Source organism: Asterias amurensis, chromosome 8 (assembly GCF_032118995.1).
Source record: "Asterias amurensis chromosome 8, ASM3211899v1".
Lineage (NCBI taxonomy): Eukaryota > Metazoa > Echinodermata > Asteroidea > Forcipulatida > Asteriidae > Asterias > Asterias amurensis.
The window spans coordinates 16811776-16828740 of record NC_092655.1 but is presented as its reverse complement, the minus strand read 5'-3'; the positions used below and the strand labels follow the sequence as shown (position 1 = coordinate 16828740).

The window sequence follows — 16965 nt, the reverse complement described above, 5'->3', positions numbered from 1 at the left end:
CTTAATTTGAATAGTTAGTACTTCACTGTGTATTCATAAATACCCCAGACAGTTTCTCTACTCCTATTGGTGGAGAGCGCGTCACGTGGGGGTGTTTAAACGGTTGATAGTGACCAGTGTTTATAACCGGCTGGCTTCCGTGTGTCAGGCGCGCAAGATTATTACGCGGAACGCAATCCATAGCTATTATAACAGCGCGTAATCTACTTCTAAACGCGCGCACGTAACCTATTTTTAAACGCGCGCGCGTACACACGACCGTCGCGCAAGAATTTGAGGTCTCGAAATCAAGCATCGTGTGACAAGGGGGTTTTTTCTTTCATTATTATCTTGCAACTTCGACGACCAATTGAGCTCAAATTTTCACAGGTTTGTTATTTTATGAATATGTTGAGATACACCAAGTGAGAAGACTGTTCTTTGACAATTACCAATAGTGTCCAGAGTCTTTAACATATATAATATGATTAACAGCATAAACAAAAGCGGATGACACCCTATGATGTAAAATCATCAAAACATAAATTGTATACATGCAACATATCCACCCAGGGCTGCTTAGGGTCTTCACAACAAAGATTTAACTTTCAGATTAAGGTTTTGTCTTGAAGGCACTGGGCACTATTGGTATAACGACTCAAAATAATGATTAGCATAAATATTTACTTGGTAACGAAGGGAAGTTGATAGGGATAAAACATTGTAGGAAACGACTCCCTGTGAAGTAATGTTGTTTTTGAGGAAGAGGTTATTTATCACTCAAATATTAAAACATACATGTACAGTTAAAAAAAGGGTGTGATTTGAACCCCCCCCCCAGAAAAGTAAAGAATAAAATAAATAAAAATTCCACTTGCCATTGTATCTTATCCATGTATTGTGCTATTAACAAATACACAATTTTAACTCGAGTATGCAAAAGTCAAAGAACGCAACTTCCAAAAAATGTATACAACAAAATTGTAAGGTTTGTAAGTGATTTTTTTTTCCCATGTCAATTAAAACTGAACGAAATGTGTGGGTGTAAACAAGTCACGTCCAAATAAATAAAACATCTTTTTGGATTTGTACCTGATGCATGTATGTATTGTACTTTTCACAAACACTCAACTTGAAGCCATTGGACCCTTTCGGTACAGAAAAAACAAAAAAAGTTCACAGATTTACAAATAATTTACAGGGTTTACAGAAGGTAATGGTGAAAGACTTCTCTTGAAATATTAGTCAATGAAATGCTTTACTTTTTGAGAAAACGGTAAAACAATATAAATTCTCGTTAGCGAGAATTACGGATTTATTTTAAACACATGTCATGACACGCGAAACGCGCGGAAACAAGAGTGGGTTTTCCCGTTTTTTTTCTCCATACTCCGATGACTGATTGAGCCTAAATTTTCACAGGTTTTTTGTTTTATATATAAATTGTGATACACAATTCATTTCCTTTATATCTCGCCCTCTTGCTTACATATTCAATCTTACTTTTACTACTGGTTCCTTTCCTTCTAATCTAAAGGTTGCTAAAGTCATTCCCGTCTTCAAAAACGGTGATAAACATAACATCAGCAATTACAGACCTATCTCCATTCTTCCTTGCTTTTCTAAAATTCTTGAGAGACTTTTCTACAACAGACTCAATACTTTTTTTTCTCGCTTCCATCTTCTTTCTGACTCTCAGTACGGGTTTCGAGCTAAACACTCTACAGACATGGCGCTTATTCAATTTGTTGATAAAGTGTCCACTGCTCTAAATAATAAATTGAGCACTGTCGGTGTCTTTGTTGATCTTTCGAAAGCATTTGACACCATTGATCACTCCATTCTCCTTGACAAACTTAATTTCTACGGCATAAGAGGTGTTGCTCTCAAATGGCTTTCTTCGTATCTTGACAATAGACAGCAGTTCACTTCTTTTAAAAATCACAACTCTCCTTGGCAAGAAATTCATCATGGCGTTCCACAGGGTTCTATTCTTGGCCCACTCCTCTTTCTGCTCTATATTAATGATCTGCATTCTTCTTCTCCCCTTCTGTCTTTTACGCTCTTTGCAGATGACACAACTATTGCTTTCTCTGACTCCAATCCGGCTAAATCCTTAAATATTATGAATGCCGAACTTCTTAAAGTCTCTTCCTGGTTTAAAGCCAACAAACTTTCCCTCAATGAACACAAAACTAAGTTCATGCTCTTCAGTAAATCCTCTCATCTCTCAGAAGATATTCCTATTCTTCGTATCGACAATAATCCTATCCTTCAAGTTCACTCCACTAATTTTCTAGGTGTCATTATTGATGATCAACTCTCCTGGTCTGAACACATCTCTTCCATTACTAAAACCATTTCCCGCAACACTGGTGTTATGTCTAGACTTCGTGCTTTTCTTCCTCCCAAATCTTTGGTATTACTTTATAATACCCTCATTCTTCCATATCTTAACTATTGTAATATCATCTGGGCACAAGTTTCTAAAAACAAACTCCATTCATTATTAACCACTCAAAAAAGGGCCATCAGGATATGCACCTTATCGCATCCCCGAGAGCACACCGCACCTCTTTTCGCACAGTTACGCTCACTAGCACTTGCATACATTAATAAACTTCATACGGGTATCTTCATGTACAAATTCACCCACAACCTTTTACCCACCTCCTTTCGTTCATTCTTTACCTTTGTCCGTGACACTCATGGGTACTCTACCAGAACACATAACAAATCACACCTTTATGTGCCATTCACCCGCTCATCATTCCACTTAAAAACACTTCGTTTCTTTGGGCCGCGTCTTTGGAATGGTTTAAGCCAGTCGATTAGATCACAATCATCTGTGGGTCGATTTAAACGCGCCTATAAAAGAGCTCTCCTCTCCCAGTATTTGACATAGTTTGCCTTCTCGCTCTCATTTTACTTTTGCCTAAGTCGTCAGCAAACGCTTTTTTATTATTTCTCGATTTCTTATTCTTATTGTTATTATTGGTAGTATTATTATTATTATCATTGTTATTATTATTGTGCAATTAGTGTTCTCATCATTGTTGTCTTCATCATGTCTGTCTTTGTTCGTTTTGTCAGTCCGTTCGTTCTTGTTCCCGTTTATTGTCTGTCCCCAGGCATCCCTACATAAGCCTCGGCTTCCAGATGATGCCCCCATACTCTATGTATTTATTTTTTCTCACCCTCAATAAATAGCTTTGTTTATTGGTTATTCCTTAAAAACATTGTTTGTACTCTGTTTTCATGAAGTATGGAAATAAATATCAGTTTGAATGAAAAAAAAAAAGCATAAAATAACAAGCCTGTGAAAATTTGAGCTGAATCGGAGTTAGGAGAAAATGATGAAAGAAAAACCCCTTGTTGGACGAATTTGTGTGCTTTCAGATAGGAATAAAAGACTTCTAGCTAGAAGTCTTTTATTATTCTAGTGAGAAATTACCTCTTTCTCAAAAACTACGTTACTTCAGAGGGAGTCGTTTCCCACAATGTTTTATACTACCAACAGCTCCCCAATGCTCGTTACCAAGTCAGTTTTTAAGTTAATAATTGTTTTGAGTAATTACCAAACGTGTACCTTCCCTTTAACCTCAATGGCCATTTTTAACAACTAAAATACAAAACAACATTGTATGGCTTGTAAAGTAACTTTTTTTTTCCCTCGTGTGAAATAAAACTGAACGAAATGTGTGGGTGTAAACAAGTCCAGTCCAATCTGGATTTTCCGTTATCAAATAGTTGTTTGTTTGGTGTTTACATTGATGCACTGTCATGGTTACATTGGTCATTGCCAACAACAAAGGTACGATTGTAGAAAAGTGTAGAAATTGATAGATGAAAACACTTTCAATAAGTTGTTATTAGAAGGCAGGCTTTGTATTTATCCCCCCCCCCCCCCCCCCCCCCCCCCCCGAGCATAACCATATGTTGGAGTGCTATTAGTTGACTTTTAGTTACAGTGAGTAAAGCACGGTTCAGTTTTCATGTGAAAGTGAATGCGAAGCAAATTTTGATCTCACAAAATTTGAAACGAATATTTGCAGCAGTTCAGCTCTGCTCAACTCACTGGTGAAAATCGCGGCGATATTCGACAGGCTTAAGGGTGTCAGTTTCTACAGAATTGAGAGCTCAAAGTCAGCGTTCTTCCTTTACAGTAGTCCGCTGGCAAAATGCTAGTTTAAAAAAAATGAAAACATGGCAAGCTCTGGTGGTTCATACCAGCAGAGTGTGGGTTCAAGTGCCTGCTTACTCTTTTTTGTGCCTGCTTACAAGTGCCTGCTTACAAGTGCCTGCTTACAAGTGCCTGCTTACAAGTGCCTGCTTACAAGTGCCTGCTTACAAGTGCCTGCTTACAAGTCCCTGCTTACAAGTCCCTGCTTACAAGTCCCTGCTTACAAGTCCCTGCTTACAAGTCCCTGCTTACAAGTCCCTGCTTACAAGTCCCTGCTAACAAGTCCCTGCTAACAAGTCCCTGCTTACAAGTCCCTGCTTACAAGTCCCTGCTTACAAGTCCCTGCTTACAAGTCCCTGCTTACAAGTCCCTGCTTACAAGTCCCCAAGTCCCTGCTTACAAGTCCCTGCTTACAAGTCCCTGCTTACAAGTCCCTGCTTACAAGTCCCTGCTTACAAGTCCCTGCTTACAAGTCCCTGCTTACAAGTCCCTGCTTACAAGTCCCTGCTTACAAGTCCCTGCTTACAAGTCCCTGCTTACAAGTCCCTGCTTACAAGTCCCTGCTTACAAGTCCCTGCTTACAAGTCCCTGCTTACAAGTCCCTGCACTAGTGCTGATTTTGCTGTGCTGCTTTGCAAGAGAAGAATGCGTAGAAACATGGAGTACGCATATGCACAAGCACAAATATTTCTGCCTTCCAATAACAAATTTTCTGTCAACGCTTGACGTACATGTAAGCACGTAGTTCCCTGCTTCCATAGGCGCCGCTTCTTTGCTAAAGTTGCTTACAGTAAGCAAAGCCATGGTGAAATTGGGCCCTTACTTATATATAGTTAAAGGCAGTGGACACTATTGGTAATTACTCAAAATAATTATCATCATAAAACCTTTCTTGATTACGATTAATGGGGAGAGGTTGATAGTATAAAACATTGTGAGAAACAGCTCTCTCTGAAGTGACGTAGTTTTCGAGAAAGAAGTAATTTTCCACGAATTTGATTTCGAGACCACAAGTTTAGAACTTGAGGTCTCGAAATCAAACATCAGAAAGCACACAAATTCGTGTGACGAAGGGTGTTTTTTCATTCATTATTATCTCGCAACTTCGACGACCGATTGAGTTCAAATTTTCACAGGTTTGTTATTTTATGCATATGTTGAGATACACCAACTGTGAAGACTAGTGTTTGACAATTACCAATAGTGTCCACTGTCCACTGTCTTTAAGTTCCAAAACAGAAACAAACGGCTAATTTAGGAGACCGTGGAGAGGGAAGAAGTGAGTGGAGTTTGTGTTTTTTCCTTCATTCCCGTTGTGATCGGGAGTGACGGTAAAACACAACATGTTGGCATCACATTGACTAGAGTTGACAGAATGAATGTACCAAGCTGGGTTGAGGCTAATTACACTTAATGTGTGTGTGTGTGTCTTAGTATGACGGAGTGGAGCAGAAGGCATGAAGACTTCATCGGCACCTGTCGCCTTATCAAACAACAATTACTACCATTTAAAAATAAGTTTTTTAAACATTTGCTTAGCATGAAATTTCTCCCTTGATAAAAACAGGATTACCAACCAAATTGCCATTTGTTGAATTTTGATTGGTACTTGTATTCAGCTGTTGTTTGCTTATCCAGAAAATCACGTGGAAAAAATTTCATGCTAAGCAAATTTTCATGCTTAGCAGCTCTATGATCACAGGAATGAAGTAAAAAACTTTTACTTTCTTTTTCAATATTCATGTATAGTGTTTTTTCCCCCATCAATTCCTCCCTTGGTATCAATAAGCCATTTGCATGTCAGATTTGAATATTGTCTGGAACAATGACGTGCTTGATCACAAGTTACCACTTGAATTCCTCAGACTATCCAGACAGTTTCTATGTCACATGATTTGGGGCAAGCATTTTTCGTAGTTATATAAGAGACAGTGAACACTTATACACAACTAATTTTTGCTTTTGTATTTACTTCACATCTCTATTAACTTTTACTTCTCTTTGGTTTTCATCTCAAAGCGCATAGGGACTTCTCTGTGATTGTGATATGCGCTCTACAAAAATGGTTCATTATTATTATACACAAGTTATGCAGAGTACAGGGTCGGTAAACTATATTAAAAAGGTGCTTTGTTTTAAAGCCATTGGACCCTTTCGGTAAACAGTATTGTCCAAGGCCCACACTTCGTGTATTACAACTTCTATATAAAATAACACACCTGTGAACATTTAGGCTCAATCGGACGTTGGAGTTTGGGAGAACATAACGGGAAAACCCACCCTTGTATCCGCACGTTTCGGCGTGTCATTACATGTGTTTAAAATAAATCCGTAATTCTCGATATCGAGAATTGATTTTTTTTTATGTTTTCTCAAAAAGTAAAGCATTTCATGGAATAATTTTTCAAGAGAAGTCTTTCACCACTACCTTCTGTAAACCCTGTAAGTTATTTGTAAATCTGTGAAGTTTTTTTGTTTTTTTTTTGTACCGAAAGGGTCCAATGGCTTTAACCTGAAAGCTCAATTATTGAATATAAAGATTATACCAGTTCCATTCCTCTAGAGTTACACAAGAAAACGACACCTAAAACGCAGTTGCTCAGTTTCACCGTGGTAATAAGTTTGACTGTGTCTCCAAGTGCAAACACAAACCCACTTAGTACCGCAAGTATTGTTAAATGATTATTGTTTTATTAAAAACATTGAAATACAGTAATGTATAAAAATAGATTAAAATAAATTACAGAAACCCATTTAGAAATACAAAATAAAGTTACAAATTAAAAGTGTATTTACTTGGGCCAATGGCCATAAAATTAAAATAAATGATTGCACAGTATTTATAGACCCATCATTGTGCCTTGCTCTAAAAGCTCTCATCAAGTTCTGTTTATGGTTGATTTAGGATAACAGGACTGTTCGCTTCATTTTTGAAATGGCAAGGGCACCAAGGCATTTTCTTCTTGGTAAAGGGCACCCTATGAGGAAATTCTATATTCCTACAGAGCATTTCAAGGGCACCCAGGCAATGACCGGGTTCATGGAAGAAATCACTTTCGTTGCCTCCGTAAGGCCTGAAATATAACCATAAGACACACATTGAAGACTTACTTCCTACAGAGCATTTCAAGGGCACAAAGGCAATGACCAGGGGCATGGAGGATATTGTCTTTGTTGCCTTCATGAAGTATCATGCTCGGGGTAAGACAGAGTACAACACTCTGCTCTATGTCAACCTGTTTGCTACATTTTTGAAATGGCAAGGGCACCAAGGCATTTTTTTTCCTTGGTAAAGGGCACCCTATGAGGAAATTCTATATTCCTAGAGAGCATTTCAACGGCACAAAGGCAATGACCAGGGGCATGGATGATATTGTCTTTGTTGCCTTCATGAAGTATCATGCTCGGGGTAAGACAGAGTGCAACACTCTGCTCTGTGTCAACCTGTTTGCTACATTTTTGAAATGGCAAGGGCACCAAGGCATTTTCTTCTTGGTAAAGGGCACCCTATGAGGAAATTCTATATTCCTACAGAGCATTTCAAGGGCACCAAGGCAATGACCAGGGGCATGGAGGAAATCACTTTCGTTGCCTCCGTAAAGTATCAGGCCTGAAATATAACCACAAGACACACATTGAAGACTTACTTCCTACAGAGCATTTCAACGGCACCAAGGCAATGACCAGGGGCATGGAGGAAATTGCCTTTGTTGCCTTCATGAAGTATCAGGCTAGGGGTAAGACAGAGTGCAACACTCTGCTCTATGTCAACCCCTAGCTGACACCCCGTTCAGACTCTTAATTTCAAGATGATGGTCTTACTCTGTGGTTCTAACTGACTCTTAAAGTAGAAGTGACAGGTGTCATGTTTACTGGGTCACAAATTGTCTGTCATTGTTTTTTTCCCAGGCGACATTTGCCGGATGTTGTTGAGAACAAAAACGTGCACTTGTGATTGTGCAGGGGGGACCTCATGCTGAGCCCTCTAACATCCTAATATCTGCACGTTTTCCCGCCTTAAAGGGATTGTATACATACATATTTGGTTTTCGGTAACACCATGTGTGTATCTACTTGCCAGGTAGAGTTTGTTCTTGAAGAACTGTCTTTCTTTACTCTACTACCGCGGAGTAGATTCGGAAGACTTCTCAGTCCTGAGACTTCTCAGTTCTGAAAAGAACTGTCCTGCTTTTTAACTATTACCCGGGCGGATGGTATAGACGATGTGACCTCTGACGTCATTAGAAAACCATTACATGATTCACGCGCATACCTGTGTTTTGGCAGCCAGCTAGAAAGTGTATGCAATCTTACCATGACTACACGTCTTTTTGCCCGGCGAAACATGACGTATACAGTGGTTTGTCAACAGAGGGCGGTTTGAATGTAAGCATAGATCACATCGTCTATAGAAAATGGTAATTTTCAAAGACCAGTATTCTCACTTGGTGTTTCCCAACATTCATCATCATTCGGCATAGACTTGCGTCCATGGCCGCCTCATCCTCAGATTGTAATGGGGGCGCCATCACCTGGTGTCGTTCAATCGTTGCTCGTCTCAGTTCTTTGACGCTTCTTCCACTCCACTTTGTGACGTCATCTATCAGCGCAGCTTAGGGCGGCCTCTGCCTCAAATTGTGACCATCTATAGCTGCGCCGGGTAGGCCTCCCTGTCTCATCACATGAGCGCACCATTTCGCCTTCCGCTCTAAGACCTCGTCGCACGTGAGACACCACCGTCCAACATTATACACATAAAATAACAAATCTGTGAAAATTTTGACTTGATCTGGTCATCAAAGTTGCAAGAGAAAACAGCCTTGTTGCACAAATTTGTGTGCTTTCAGATGCCTAATAAAAGGCTTTAGGCCTGAAGGCTTTTAGTATTTCAATATTTGAGTGAGAAATTACCTCTTTCTCCAAAACTATGTAACTTCCAGAGGGAGCCGTTTCTCACAACAGCTGTGAAAAATTGAATAATAATAATAATAATTACAGTACAAATTTATATCACGCTTAATACTACGTTTCTAAGCGCATGGGGCTGGTGTCCTGGTGAAGACTGTAGTAAACCAGGGCAACAGCACCAAACAAAGAACACAATTGATAATCGAAGTTGCAAGAAACTAATGAGAGAAAAAAAAAACACCCTTGTTGCACCACTTTGCATGCTTTCAGTAACGCTTCTTAGATTCAAATTTGGGGGGGGGGAATAAAAATGTTACTTTTTACAAAGAAAGTTTTTATTGCCAATGCTATTTATTTTCAGAGTGATTACCAAAGCTATACAGCCGTCGATTTCACCAAACTCTTCCTAACTTATAATTTAGGATTATATTAGGACTTGGGACGGGTTCGGTTCCGTATCCAAATACGTAGTACGCATTGAACTCGTCCTAAGATAGGACGGGTTACTCATCCTAATTGAACCCATCCTAAGTTAGGATGGGTTACTCGTCCTAATTCGAGTTAGGATTAATCCCAGCGTTTCGTGAAATCGGCTGCAGACCCTTTAACGGGAGAATCTACTGGAGAGATTTCACATGTTTATGTTATCGCTGTTTGATGTTTGTGCACATAACAAAGGAATGTATTGGGGGGTTAATAGTTTTTGTCTGGAGCAAAGGCTTTATTTAAAGGCACTGGACACTATTGGTAATTTTCTCAAAATAATTGTTAGCATAAAAACTTACTTGGTAATAACAAATGGAGGGCTGTCGATAGTATAACACATTGTGAGAAATGGCTCCCTCTGAAGTTGCATAGTTTTTGAGAAAGTAGTAATGTCTTACTAAATTATTTGAATTGAATTCGTGACCTCAGCTGAGGTCTCGATTTTAAGGCATCTGAAAGCACATAACTTGTACGACAAGGTTTTTAAAATATTTTTTATAAGTCTCTAGCAACTTCGACGACCAATTGAATTCAAATTTTCACAGGTTTGTTATTTTATGCATATGTTGAGATTCACCAAGTGAGAAGACAAGTGTTTGACAATTACCCAAGGTGTCCAGTGCCTTTACATATAAAGGGAGGTCCTGATAAAGTAACCAACAGTGAAGGGGTCCTTTGGGTTGTTTTATGATAAGAAAACGATTGCCGTGTCTGTAAAGTTCAGTCATAGTACCATGATTGACTGAATCCATTGTTCAAACAATGTTAACAAGACTCTACAAGTACTTTTGTTCTACATTGACAAATTCTGGTTGTTAAAGTTGACATCAGCGCCACAATTTATAGCATAAATTTTCGCCATATATGTCAATTTTGATAATTTTGTGTGTGTGTCTATTGACCCAATTCACCTGACGTCATCGTCAGAATTATCTTGGCTGCGCCATACAGATGGGCAATGTCACTGTGCGTTATTCAGTGAAGTGCGCATTTTAGGCGTTGCGGCATTTACATGTAAACCTAATGCCCACCAAAATGGTGAGCGCGGCAGAGTCGCCGTGTGTGACGTGCGTGCAAGGAGTCAATATGTGACAACACTCATGGTGTATGCAGTCTGTACTCATTCTTATACTTGTACCAATAAAATGGTACTGGTGCTAATAAACTGGTGCTTAGACTTAACAATGGTACCTGTGCTTATATTGGTACTTAGACTGATAAAATGGTACTTGAACTTATTAAAATGGTACTTAGACTTATGCAATGGTACTTATGAAAGGGTATTTGTACTAATACAATGGTGTTTAAACTTATAAAACAGTACTTGTACTTATACAATGGTACTTGTACCCATAAAATGGTACTTGTACATAAAACATGGTACTTGTACATAAAACATGGTACTTGTACCTATAAAAAGGTACTTGTACTCACAAAAAAGTACCAACTTGTACTTATAAAATGGTACTTGTACTCACCAATTGGTACTTGTACTCATTAAATAGTACTTGTACTTATAAAATGAGAATTGTACATAAAATTGTATTTGTACTCATAAATGGTACTTGTACTTATACAATGGTACTTATATTCGTTTAACTTATACTTGTTTAACCTATCTATATTTTCTCCCTTAATAATATGCACTTTGGGATTTATGCTAAGGAGTTATTATTTGCTGTGAAAATGGTACTTGTACTCACATGAAATGTAATGTACTTGACTTTTATTCCTAAGAAAAGTGTTTACTCTCATTCAACCAAAACTCTGCATGACCATTAACATGAATAACAACTAGTTTGTCACAATCTTACGATTTATTTGTCTTTTGTTGACTCCCTTCAGTCGTCCAGAGACTTCATTCTTGTGGTTCACATCCCCGTGGAAGACTCTCAAATTTATCATCTGGAACAACTACAAGTGGTACATCATCGGGTTCTTCCTGGCCCTCATCATTATCGCCTTTGTCATACTCTTCATCTACAGTGTGCCAGGAGTCACAGTCCAGAAGATATTTGGGACCAGGTAGGTTGAAGTCCTAAAAATGAAGGGGCTGAAGCCCCAAAAGGAAAGGGCTGGAGTCCTAAGAGGTAGGGGCTGAAGTCCTAAGTTGAAGGAGCTGAGCTAAAGTCCTAAAAAGAAGGGGCTGAGGTTATAAAAGGAAGGGCTTAAGTCCTAGAAGGAAGAGGATGACAGACAATCACAAGAAATCATCCGTGTGTCCAATTGTAAAAATATGGAACTATTACAATTTATATAGTTGTCAAATTATATAGTTGTCAAATTTGATGGTTAATTCTTGTTTCATATCCGCACATGAATGTTCACTGCTTGACTGAACTGTTCCATTTTCTGGACGTGTTTGAAAAGTAACTTTAAAATTGACATTTCAAGCAATGAAATGAAGTTAAAATAAAACATAAAATGATCAATTCTGAAGTTAAAGTGTTTATTTACAGGAGTTATGAACTCACTTTGATAACAAAATTTAATTATTTATAAGTTGGTGGAATTGTTGTCTAATCATGTAGTTACGGAATTGTTCAAACAGAAAGTGATATACTCATATAACATTATATACTTTTGATATATTATGGTTATAGTTAAGGTTATAGAGGATTATGTTACTAGATTAAGAATATTCATTATCCAAGTGAGGTAAGAAGTGTGTAGTTTACAAAAAAATAACGAAGCCAAGTAGTTTTATAAAGTCTTTCGGTAACTACTTTAAGATAATAATAGGTTTAGGATATATTCTTTATAGAGTTGTTTTGAAAAATATCAAAATTTATATGATTATTCGGTGTTGATAATTAATTTGAATAAGTCCTTGATGTTTATGAAAACAATACCAATGAATTGAGTGTCGGCAAGAAATTATAAAATTACAAACAGAGATATATCAGCCTAAACAAAACCAGAAGATATTTAGTCTTGAATTATTGTAACTCAAAGTAACACTTTTTTTTATTTATTTTTTTATTTTTTATTTAATTATTATAATATGAAACAGTGTATAAGGCAATAATATGTTGAGTAGATACATTATTTACCTCTAATCAGTGACTCTATAAACTTTTATTTTTCATCAAGTAAAATGTAAAAACTTTCTTAACAAAGGAAAGAGTTTTTGTCCAAATCATGTAAGGCCCCCTGCTGGTGATTTCACAAAGAGTTATGACAGTCTTATCTCGAGTTAGGACGAGTAACTCTTCCTAACTTAGGATTAATCTTAAGGTCTGCATGCTACAGTGCAGGGTTGGGACTCGTCCTTAGTCATCAGATTAATCCTAAATCGACGGCAGCCACAAATTTCTCATGTTCATAAAATTGTCTCAATGTTAAAATTTCTCAATATATTTCTATATGTTACCACACATCATGGTAATAGTTTATGGTGTTTATCATTTTGTTAGCTAACTAGCACAGGGTCGGTATAGGTTTTGAAACTTTGCAAGGTAGAGATAAAATGAAGTCAGGGTTTGGGGTAACACCGTATACATGGGTAGGATTTGAAACTTTGCATGGTTGGGAAACAACCTAGTAAGGTTTGCAGTAACACCATGTACATGAGTAGGATTTGAAACTTTGCATGGTGGTGATACAATCTAGTAAGGTTTGCAGTAACACCATGTACATGAGTAGGATTTGAAACTTTGCATGGTTGGGAAACAACCTAGTAAGGTTTGCAGTAACACCATGTACATGAAATCTCTCTTGAGTGTCGTTTCTAAAAAAGAACTTGTGGTGTAACTCGACGTTTCGATCAGTATGCTCTGATCATGTTCAGGTAAAAAGCACAAGGTCACTTCAATATGAACTTGTTGTGAGTTCAAACAAGGTTTCACTATATCATACAGAAATTGAATTGTCTTCCTCATATTCGTATTGTTTTAATTTGGGGTGTTTTTTTTTTTTTTTTTTTTTTTTTGGGGGGGGGGTAGTTGTAACATCTAGGTACAATAGCTTTATTTTCAGTGTAGCTTCTGGGTATAAATGGGTATAATAGCATTATTTTCAGTGTAGCTTCTGGGTATAAATGGGTATAATAGCTTTATTTTCAGTGTAGCTTATGGGTATAAATGGGTATAATAGCTTTATTTTCAGTGTAGCTTCTGGGTATAAATGGGTATAATAGCTTTATTTTCAGTGTAGCTTCAAGGTAAAAGTGGGTATAATAATAGCACTATTTTTAGAGTCAGATTATTTTTGTATTAATTGTTATGCAAACAGCAGGTGTGCCTTGTGAGTGCAGAGGAGTGAGTTGAAGTCCGACGTATATTATGTGTTTAAGTAGTCTAAAATGAATGATTATAATTGTTATGAATTAACAGAGTGATTTCTTTAAGTAGTTATTTAAATAATTGTCTTGTCATATGCTGACAATTTTGGTGTGTGACATCATTTCCTGAAAGAATTAAAGATTTCTGGTTTTAAAGACCGCCTATTCATTTGCCGAACAAGAATTTGAAAAAATTTTGCGATTTTGAAACAAACACAACTTTATTAAGATTTAAAAGTTACGAAACCTTTTGTCAAATGCTTGTAAAAAAAAAAATCCATGCTTTAACAAATAATTATATGATTAAGGTTTACAACGGGGTTTATTTGTCAGCATCATTTCAGACGCTTTTTCATTAAAACTAAATACAGGCAGAGTGGAGCCCCACACCCTTTAGCAAGGGTGTGGTGTTTTAATAGTTCCTCAAAGGGCATGAACTACTATCCCAATCGGTGTATCACGTACATCTTTAGATTGTCATGAAGACATTATTAGCATGCAATTCAAGATGAACCTTTTCGGTTTATGCAAGTCTGTTTGTAAACACACCCAACATGGTGAACGTATTTGTGATAATTTCTATAAGAACCATAAAATTACAGGATGATGAAGATGTGCCAAAAAAAACCATTATGTCCCCAAATCCCAATTTAAAGTACTGTTTGCTTGCCTGGCATTGATCAGGGTCCTTTTGAATGGGTTCGCCTTGGCAGACAGGTTTATAGTTACTAGTCTTTACCTTTAAATTGTGTGATATAACACTTGTATGTAAAATAAGCCATTATTTTATAGCCAGCAGGTATATCAGGCACTTGTAGTGAACGGGCATCAGGAGTATATTTGGGAAGTTTTCCGGAAGGTTTTCCTTTTTTTTTTTTTACCAATTTGAATAAGTATTGCAGCATGATGGTAAGATTGTTGGTAACATTCTATTGTGTCAAAACCATACAGAAGTGTTATGAGTAGTGTACATTGAAAACTGAATGATTTGTTTTTTTGCAATGGGTTGGATGGGGAAACAGCAGCACATTATTTTTAAAATGGCAGGGCATCTTGTTGGTAATAATATTGTAGTGGTGTTATTAATTGATCTATGTTGAAGAGTAAAAATGATTGTTTAGAAATAAAGGTTCGTGGGATCATTATAGTTGTACTTTCCTTAGTATCATTTCTGTTTGTTGTATGTTTTTGTTGGACGTGTGGATTTGGGATAGGAACTTTTTAGACCGTTTTTGTGGGATCGATCATGTATTATTTTGTTTATAAAACATTACCACTCTGTGTATGTGAGCGTGGTCTACCCGTTGCAACCGAGGACCAGAGTGTATGACAAAGCGAGGACGTCCTCGCTTCGCTTTCGTATTCAAAACCAACGGGGCCTCGCTTCGCTTTCGTGTACAAAACCAACGGGGACGTCGCTAAAAAAACTAAGTCCAAACATTGAGAGAACAAAGAGAAGTCCTCGATGTGCATGTCGTAGGAGTTTTTCAAACCGGTCTTTTGACACTAAATGCTGATATCGAGGGTTTAAAACAGAAGCTTATAAATCAAAAACTGTTTGTTATTAATAATGTCTGATCGTGTATGGTACTCAATAACTTTAATGGTTATTTATACAGGCCTGGTAATAAACACGTGTTGTTATTCGGGGATTCTATTTTTGTTTTGTTTTTGTACGTCTCTCTTCAAAACAACAACACCACCATCAGAGCAGCGAAACGTCATCGACCTTTTTCAATAACTTGCACAGAGAGCCAACGTTCTGGAGTAACTTTCCTCACACTCTCGATTATTTTATTGAGAGGCCCCAAAGGGGATTTCCTTGTCACAATATCGCCAATTTGTTCCCAACTTCGTTCCACTACCACTGTCGGCAGCAGCCACCTTAAAAAAAAAGTTTTCCTGACTCACATTTTTAACGCAAAGTTCACTTCGCGGTCAAATGTTCTAGAGTGTTCTCTCTCGGCTGTGCGTGTTTTATGCTCTTATGGCTCCCGGGTTCGCTCGGAGGTCGTGCGAGGGGGGAACAAGCCGAATTATCTCGTACGTGCTTAAACCGCAAAAATGTCAAGTAAATCTTTCAGTGTGATCATAAAAAAAGATTGTGTATGGTTATTCAGTAATAGCTTCGCGGCTGTCAACTCGAGGGGCTGTAAGGTATGAGAGTATAGAGTGCGCTACTGGACTTTTTTTGTTGTGTTGTGTTGTTGTACTTGACTCAAAAAGTTGTTTGCGGTATTAGGCGATTTGCAGTGTGGTGTGACCTTATGATATTGATGCCCTTTTTTTTTTGCATTCCTTTGATTGAAGAAGAAGAAAAGAATTATAAAAGGAATTGAGCACCACTTGTCACGGGGAAATGTTACGCCTATAGGTTAAAGACGTGCGTACCTGCCGGTCTTCGTTGCGTTTATCTATAGTGTCCAAACGGGTTGGAAATATTTGTTGAAAAGTGCAAATAAAATGATACCGAAAAACAAAATTGAACGCAGAATTCAAACGCATTTTATTTCAATTTCATTGTCGAGCATAATAACTTGTTTCGCATGTGTGCATTTATCATTGAATTGTTTCAAAATTATGGGTGTTGTGTTCCTGTTTGCAAATTTCTAATGACGGTTGAGATGAGTTATTATTTATCATTATGTGTTTTCACCTTTCCTATTATTATGATGGTGACGACAACAAGGAAATATTGCAAAACATTTCCTCCGTTTCCTAATTTCCCGGCGCCATTTTGGTGTAACCCCTTCTATTGTGTCCTCATTGTGTTCTGGAAATCATAAGAAATCTTGAGATTTGTTTTATAGAGGAGGGCGTTTTTCTGTATACAAGAGTGCATTAAGTATGTGAACATTGGGTGGGTGTTATGGGGGTATGGTATATCTGGCTTATGTTGTCATTTACGTAATAGCTTGAAAGCTTTTTTGTTGCTGGGAATCAGTATTTGACCGGGGCAATGACCTCTATTGACCTATGTCTTGGTGGCCCTCCAATGAAAATGACCCTGCACTATCAAGGATGAAACTCCAACCCTACAATGACCCTTTAAGAGCCACGAGGCGTTTTGTTAAACAGTTTCTGGGAAATCTTAAAGTTGAAAATGTTCACATTTCAGCTTTTCAGC

At 37.7% G+C, this 16965-nt stretch overlaps 1 protein-coding gene across 9 annotated transcripts in view; it reads left to right on the top strand.

The window, feature by feature from the left end:
• LOC139941124 (myoferlin-like) overlaps positions 1 to 14985 on the top strand; it is a 146151-nt gene extending 131166 nt beyond the window's left edge. For 8 of the 9 annotated variants that reach the window (XM_071937564.1, XM_071937566.1, XM_071937563.1 and 5 more), the window contains one exon: positions 11402 to 14985. In XM_071937564.1, coding sequence (XP_071793665.1) covers positions 11402 to 11585 — 184 coding nt within the window. In that variant the 3' untranslated portion in view covers positions 11586 to 14985. The remainder of the gene's footprint in view (positions 1 to 11401) is intronic. The other variant, XR_011786540.1, reaches the window with a different exon arrangement.
• The last annotated feature ends 1980 nt before the right edge of the window (positions 14986 to 16965 follow it).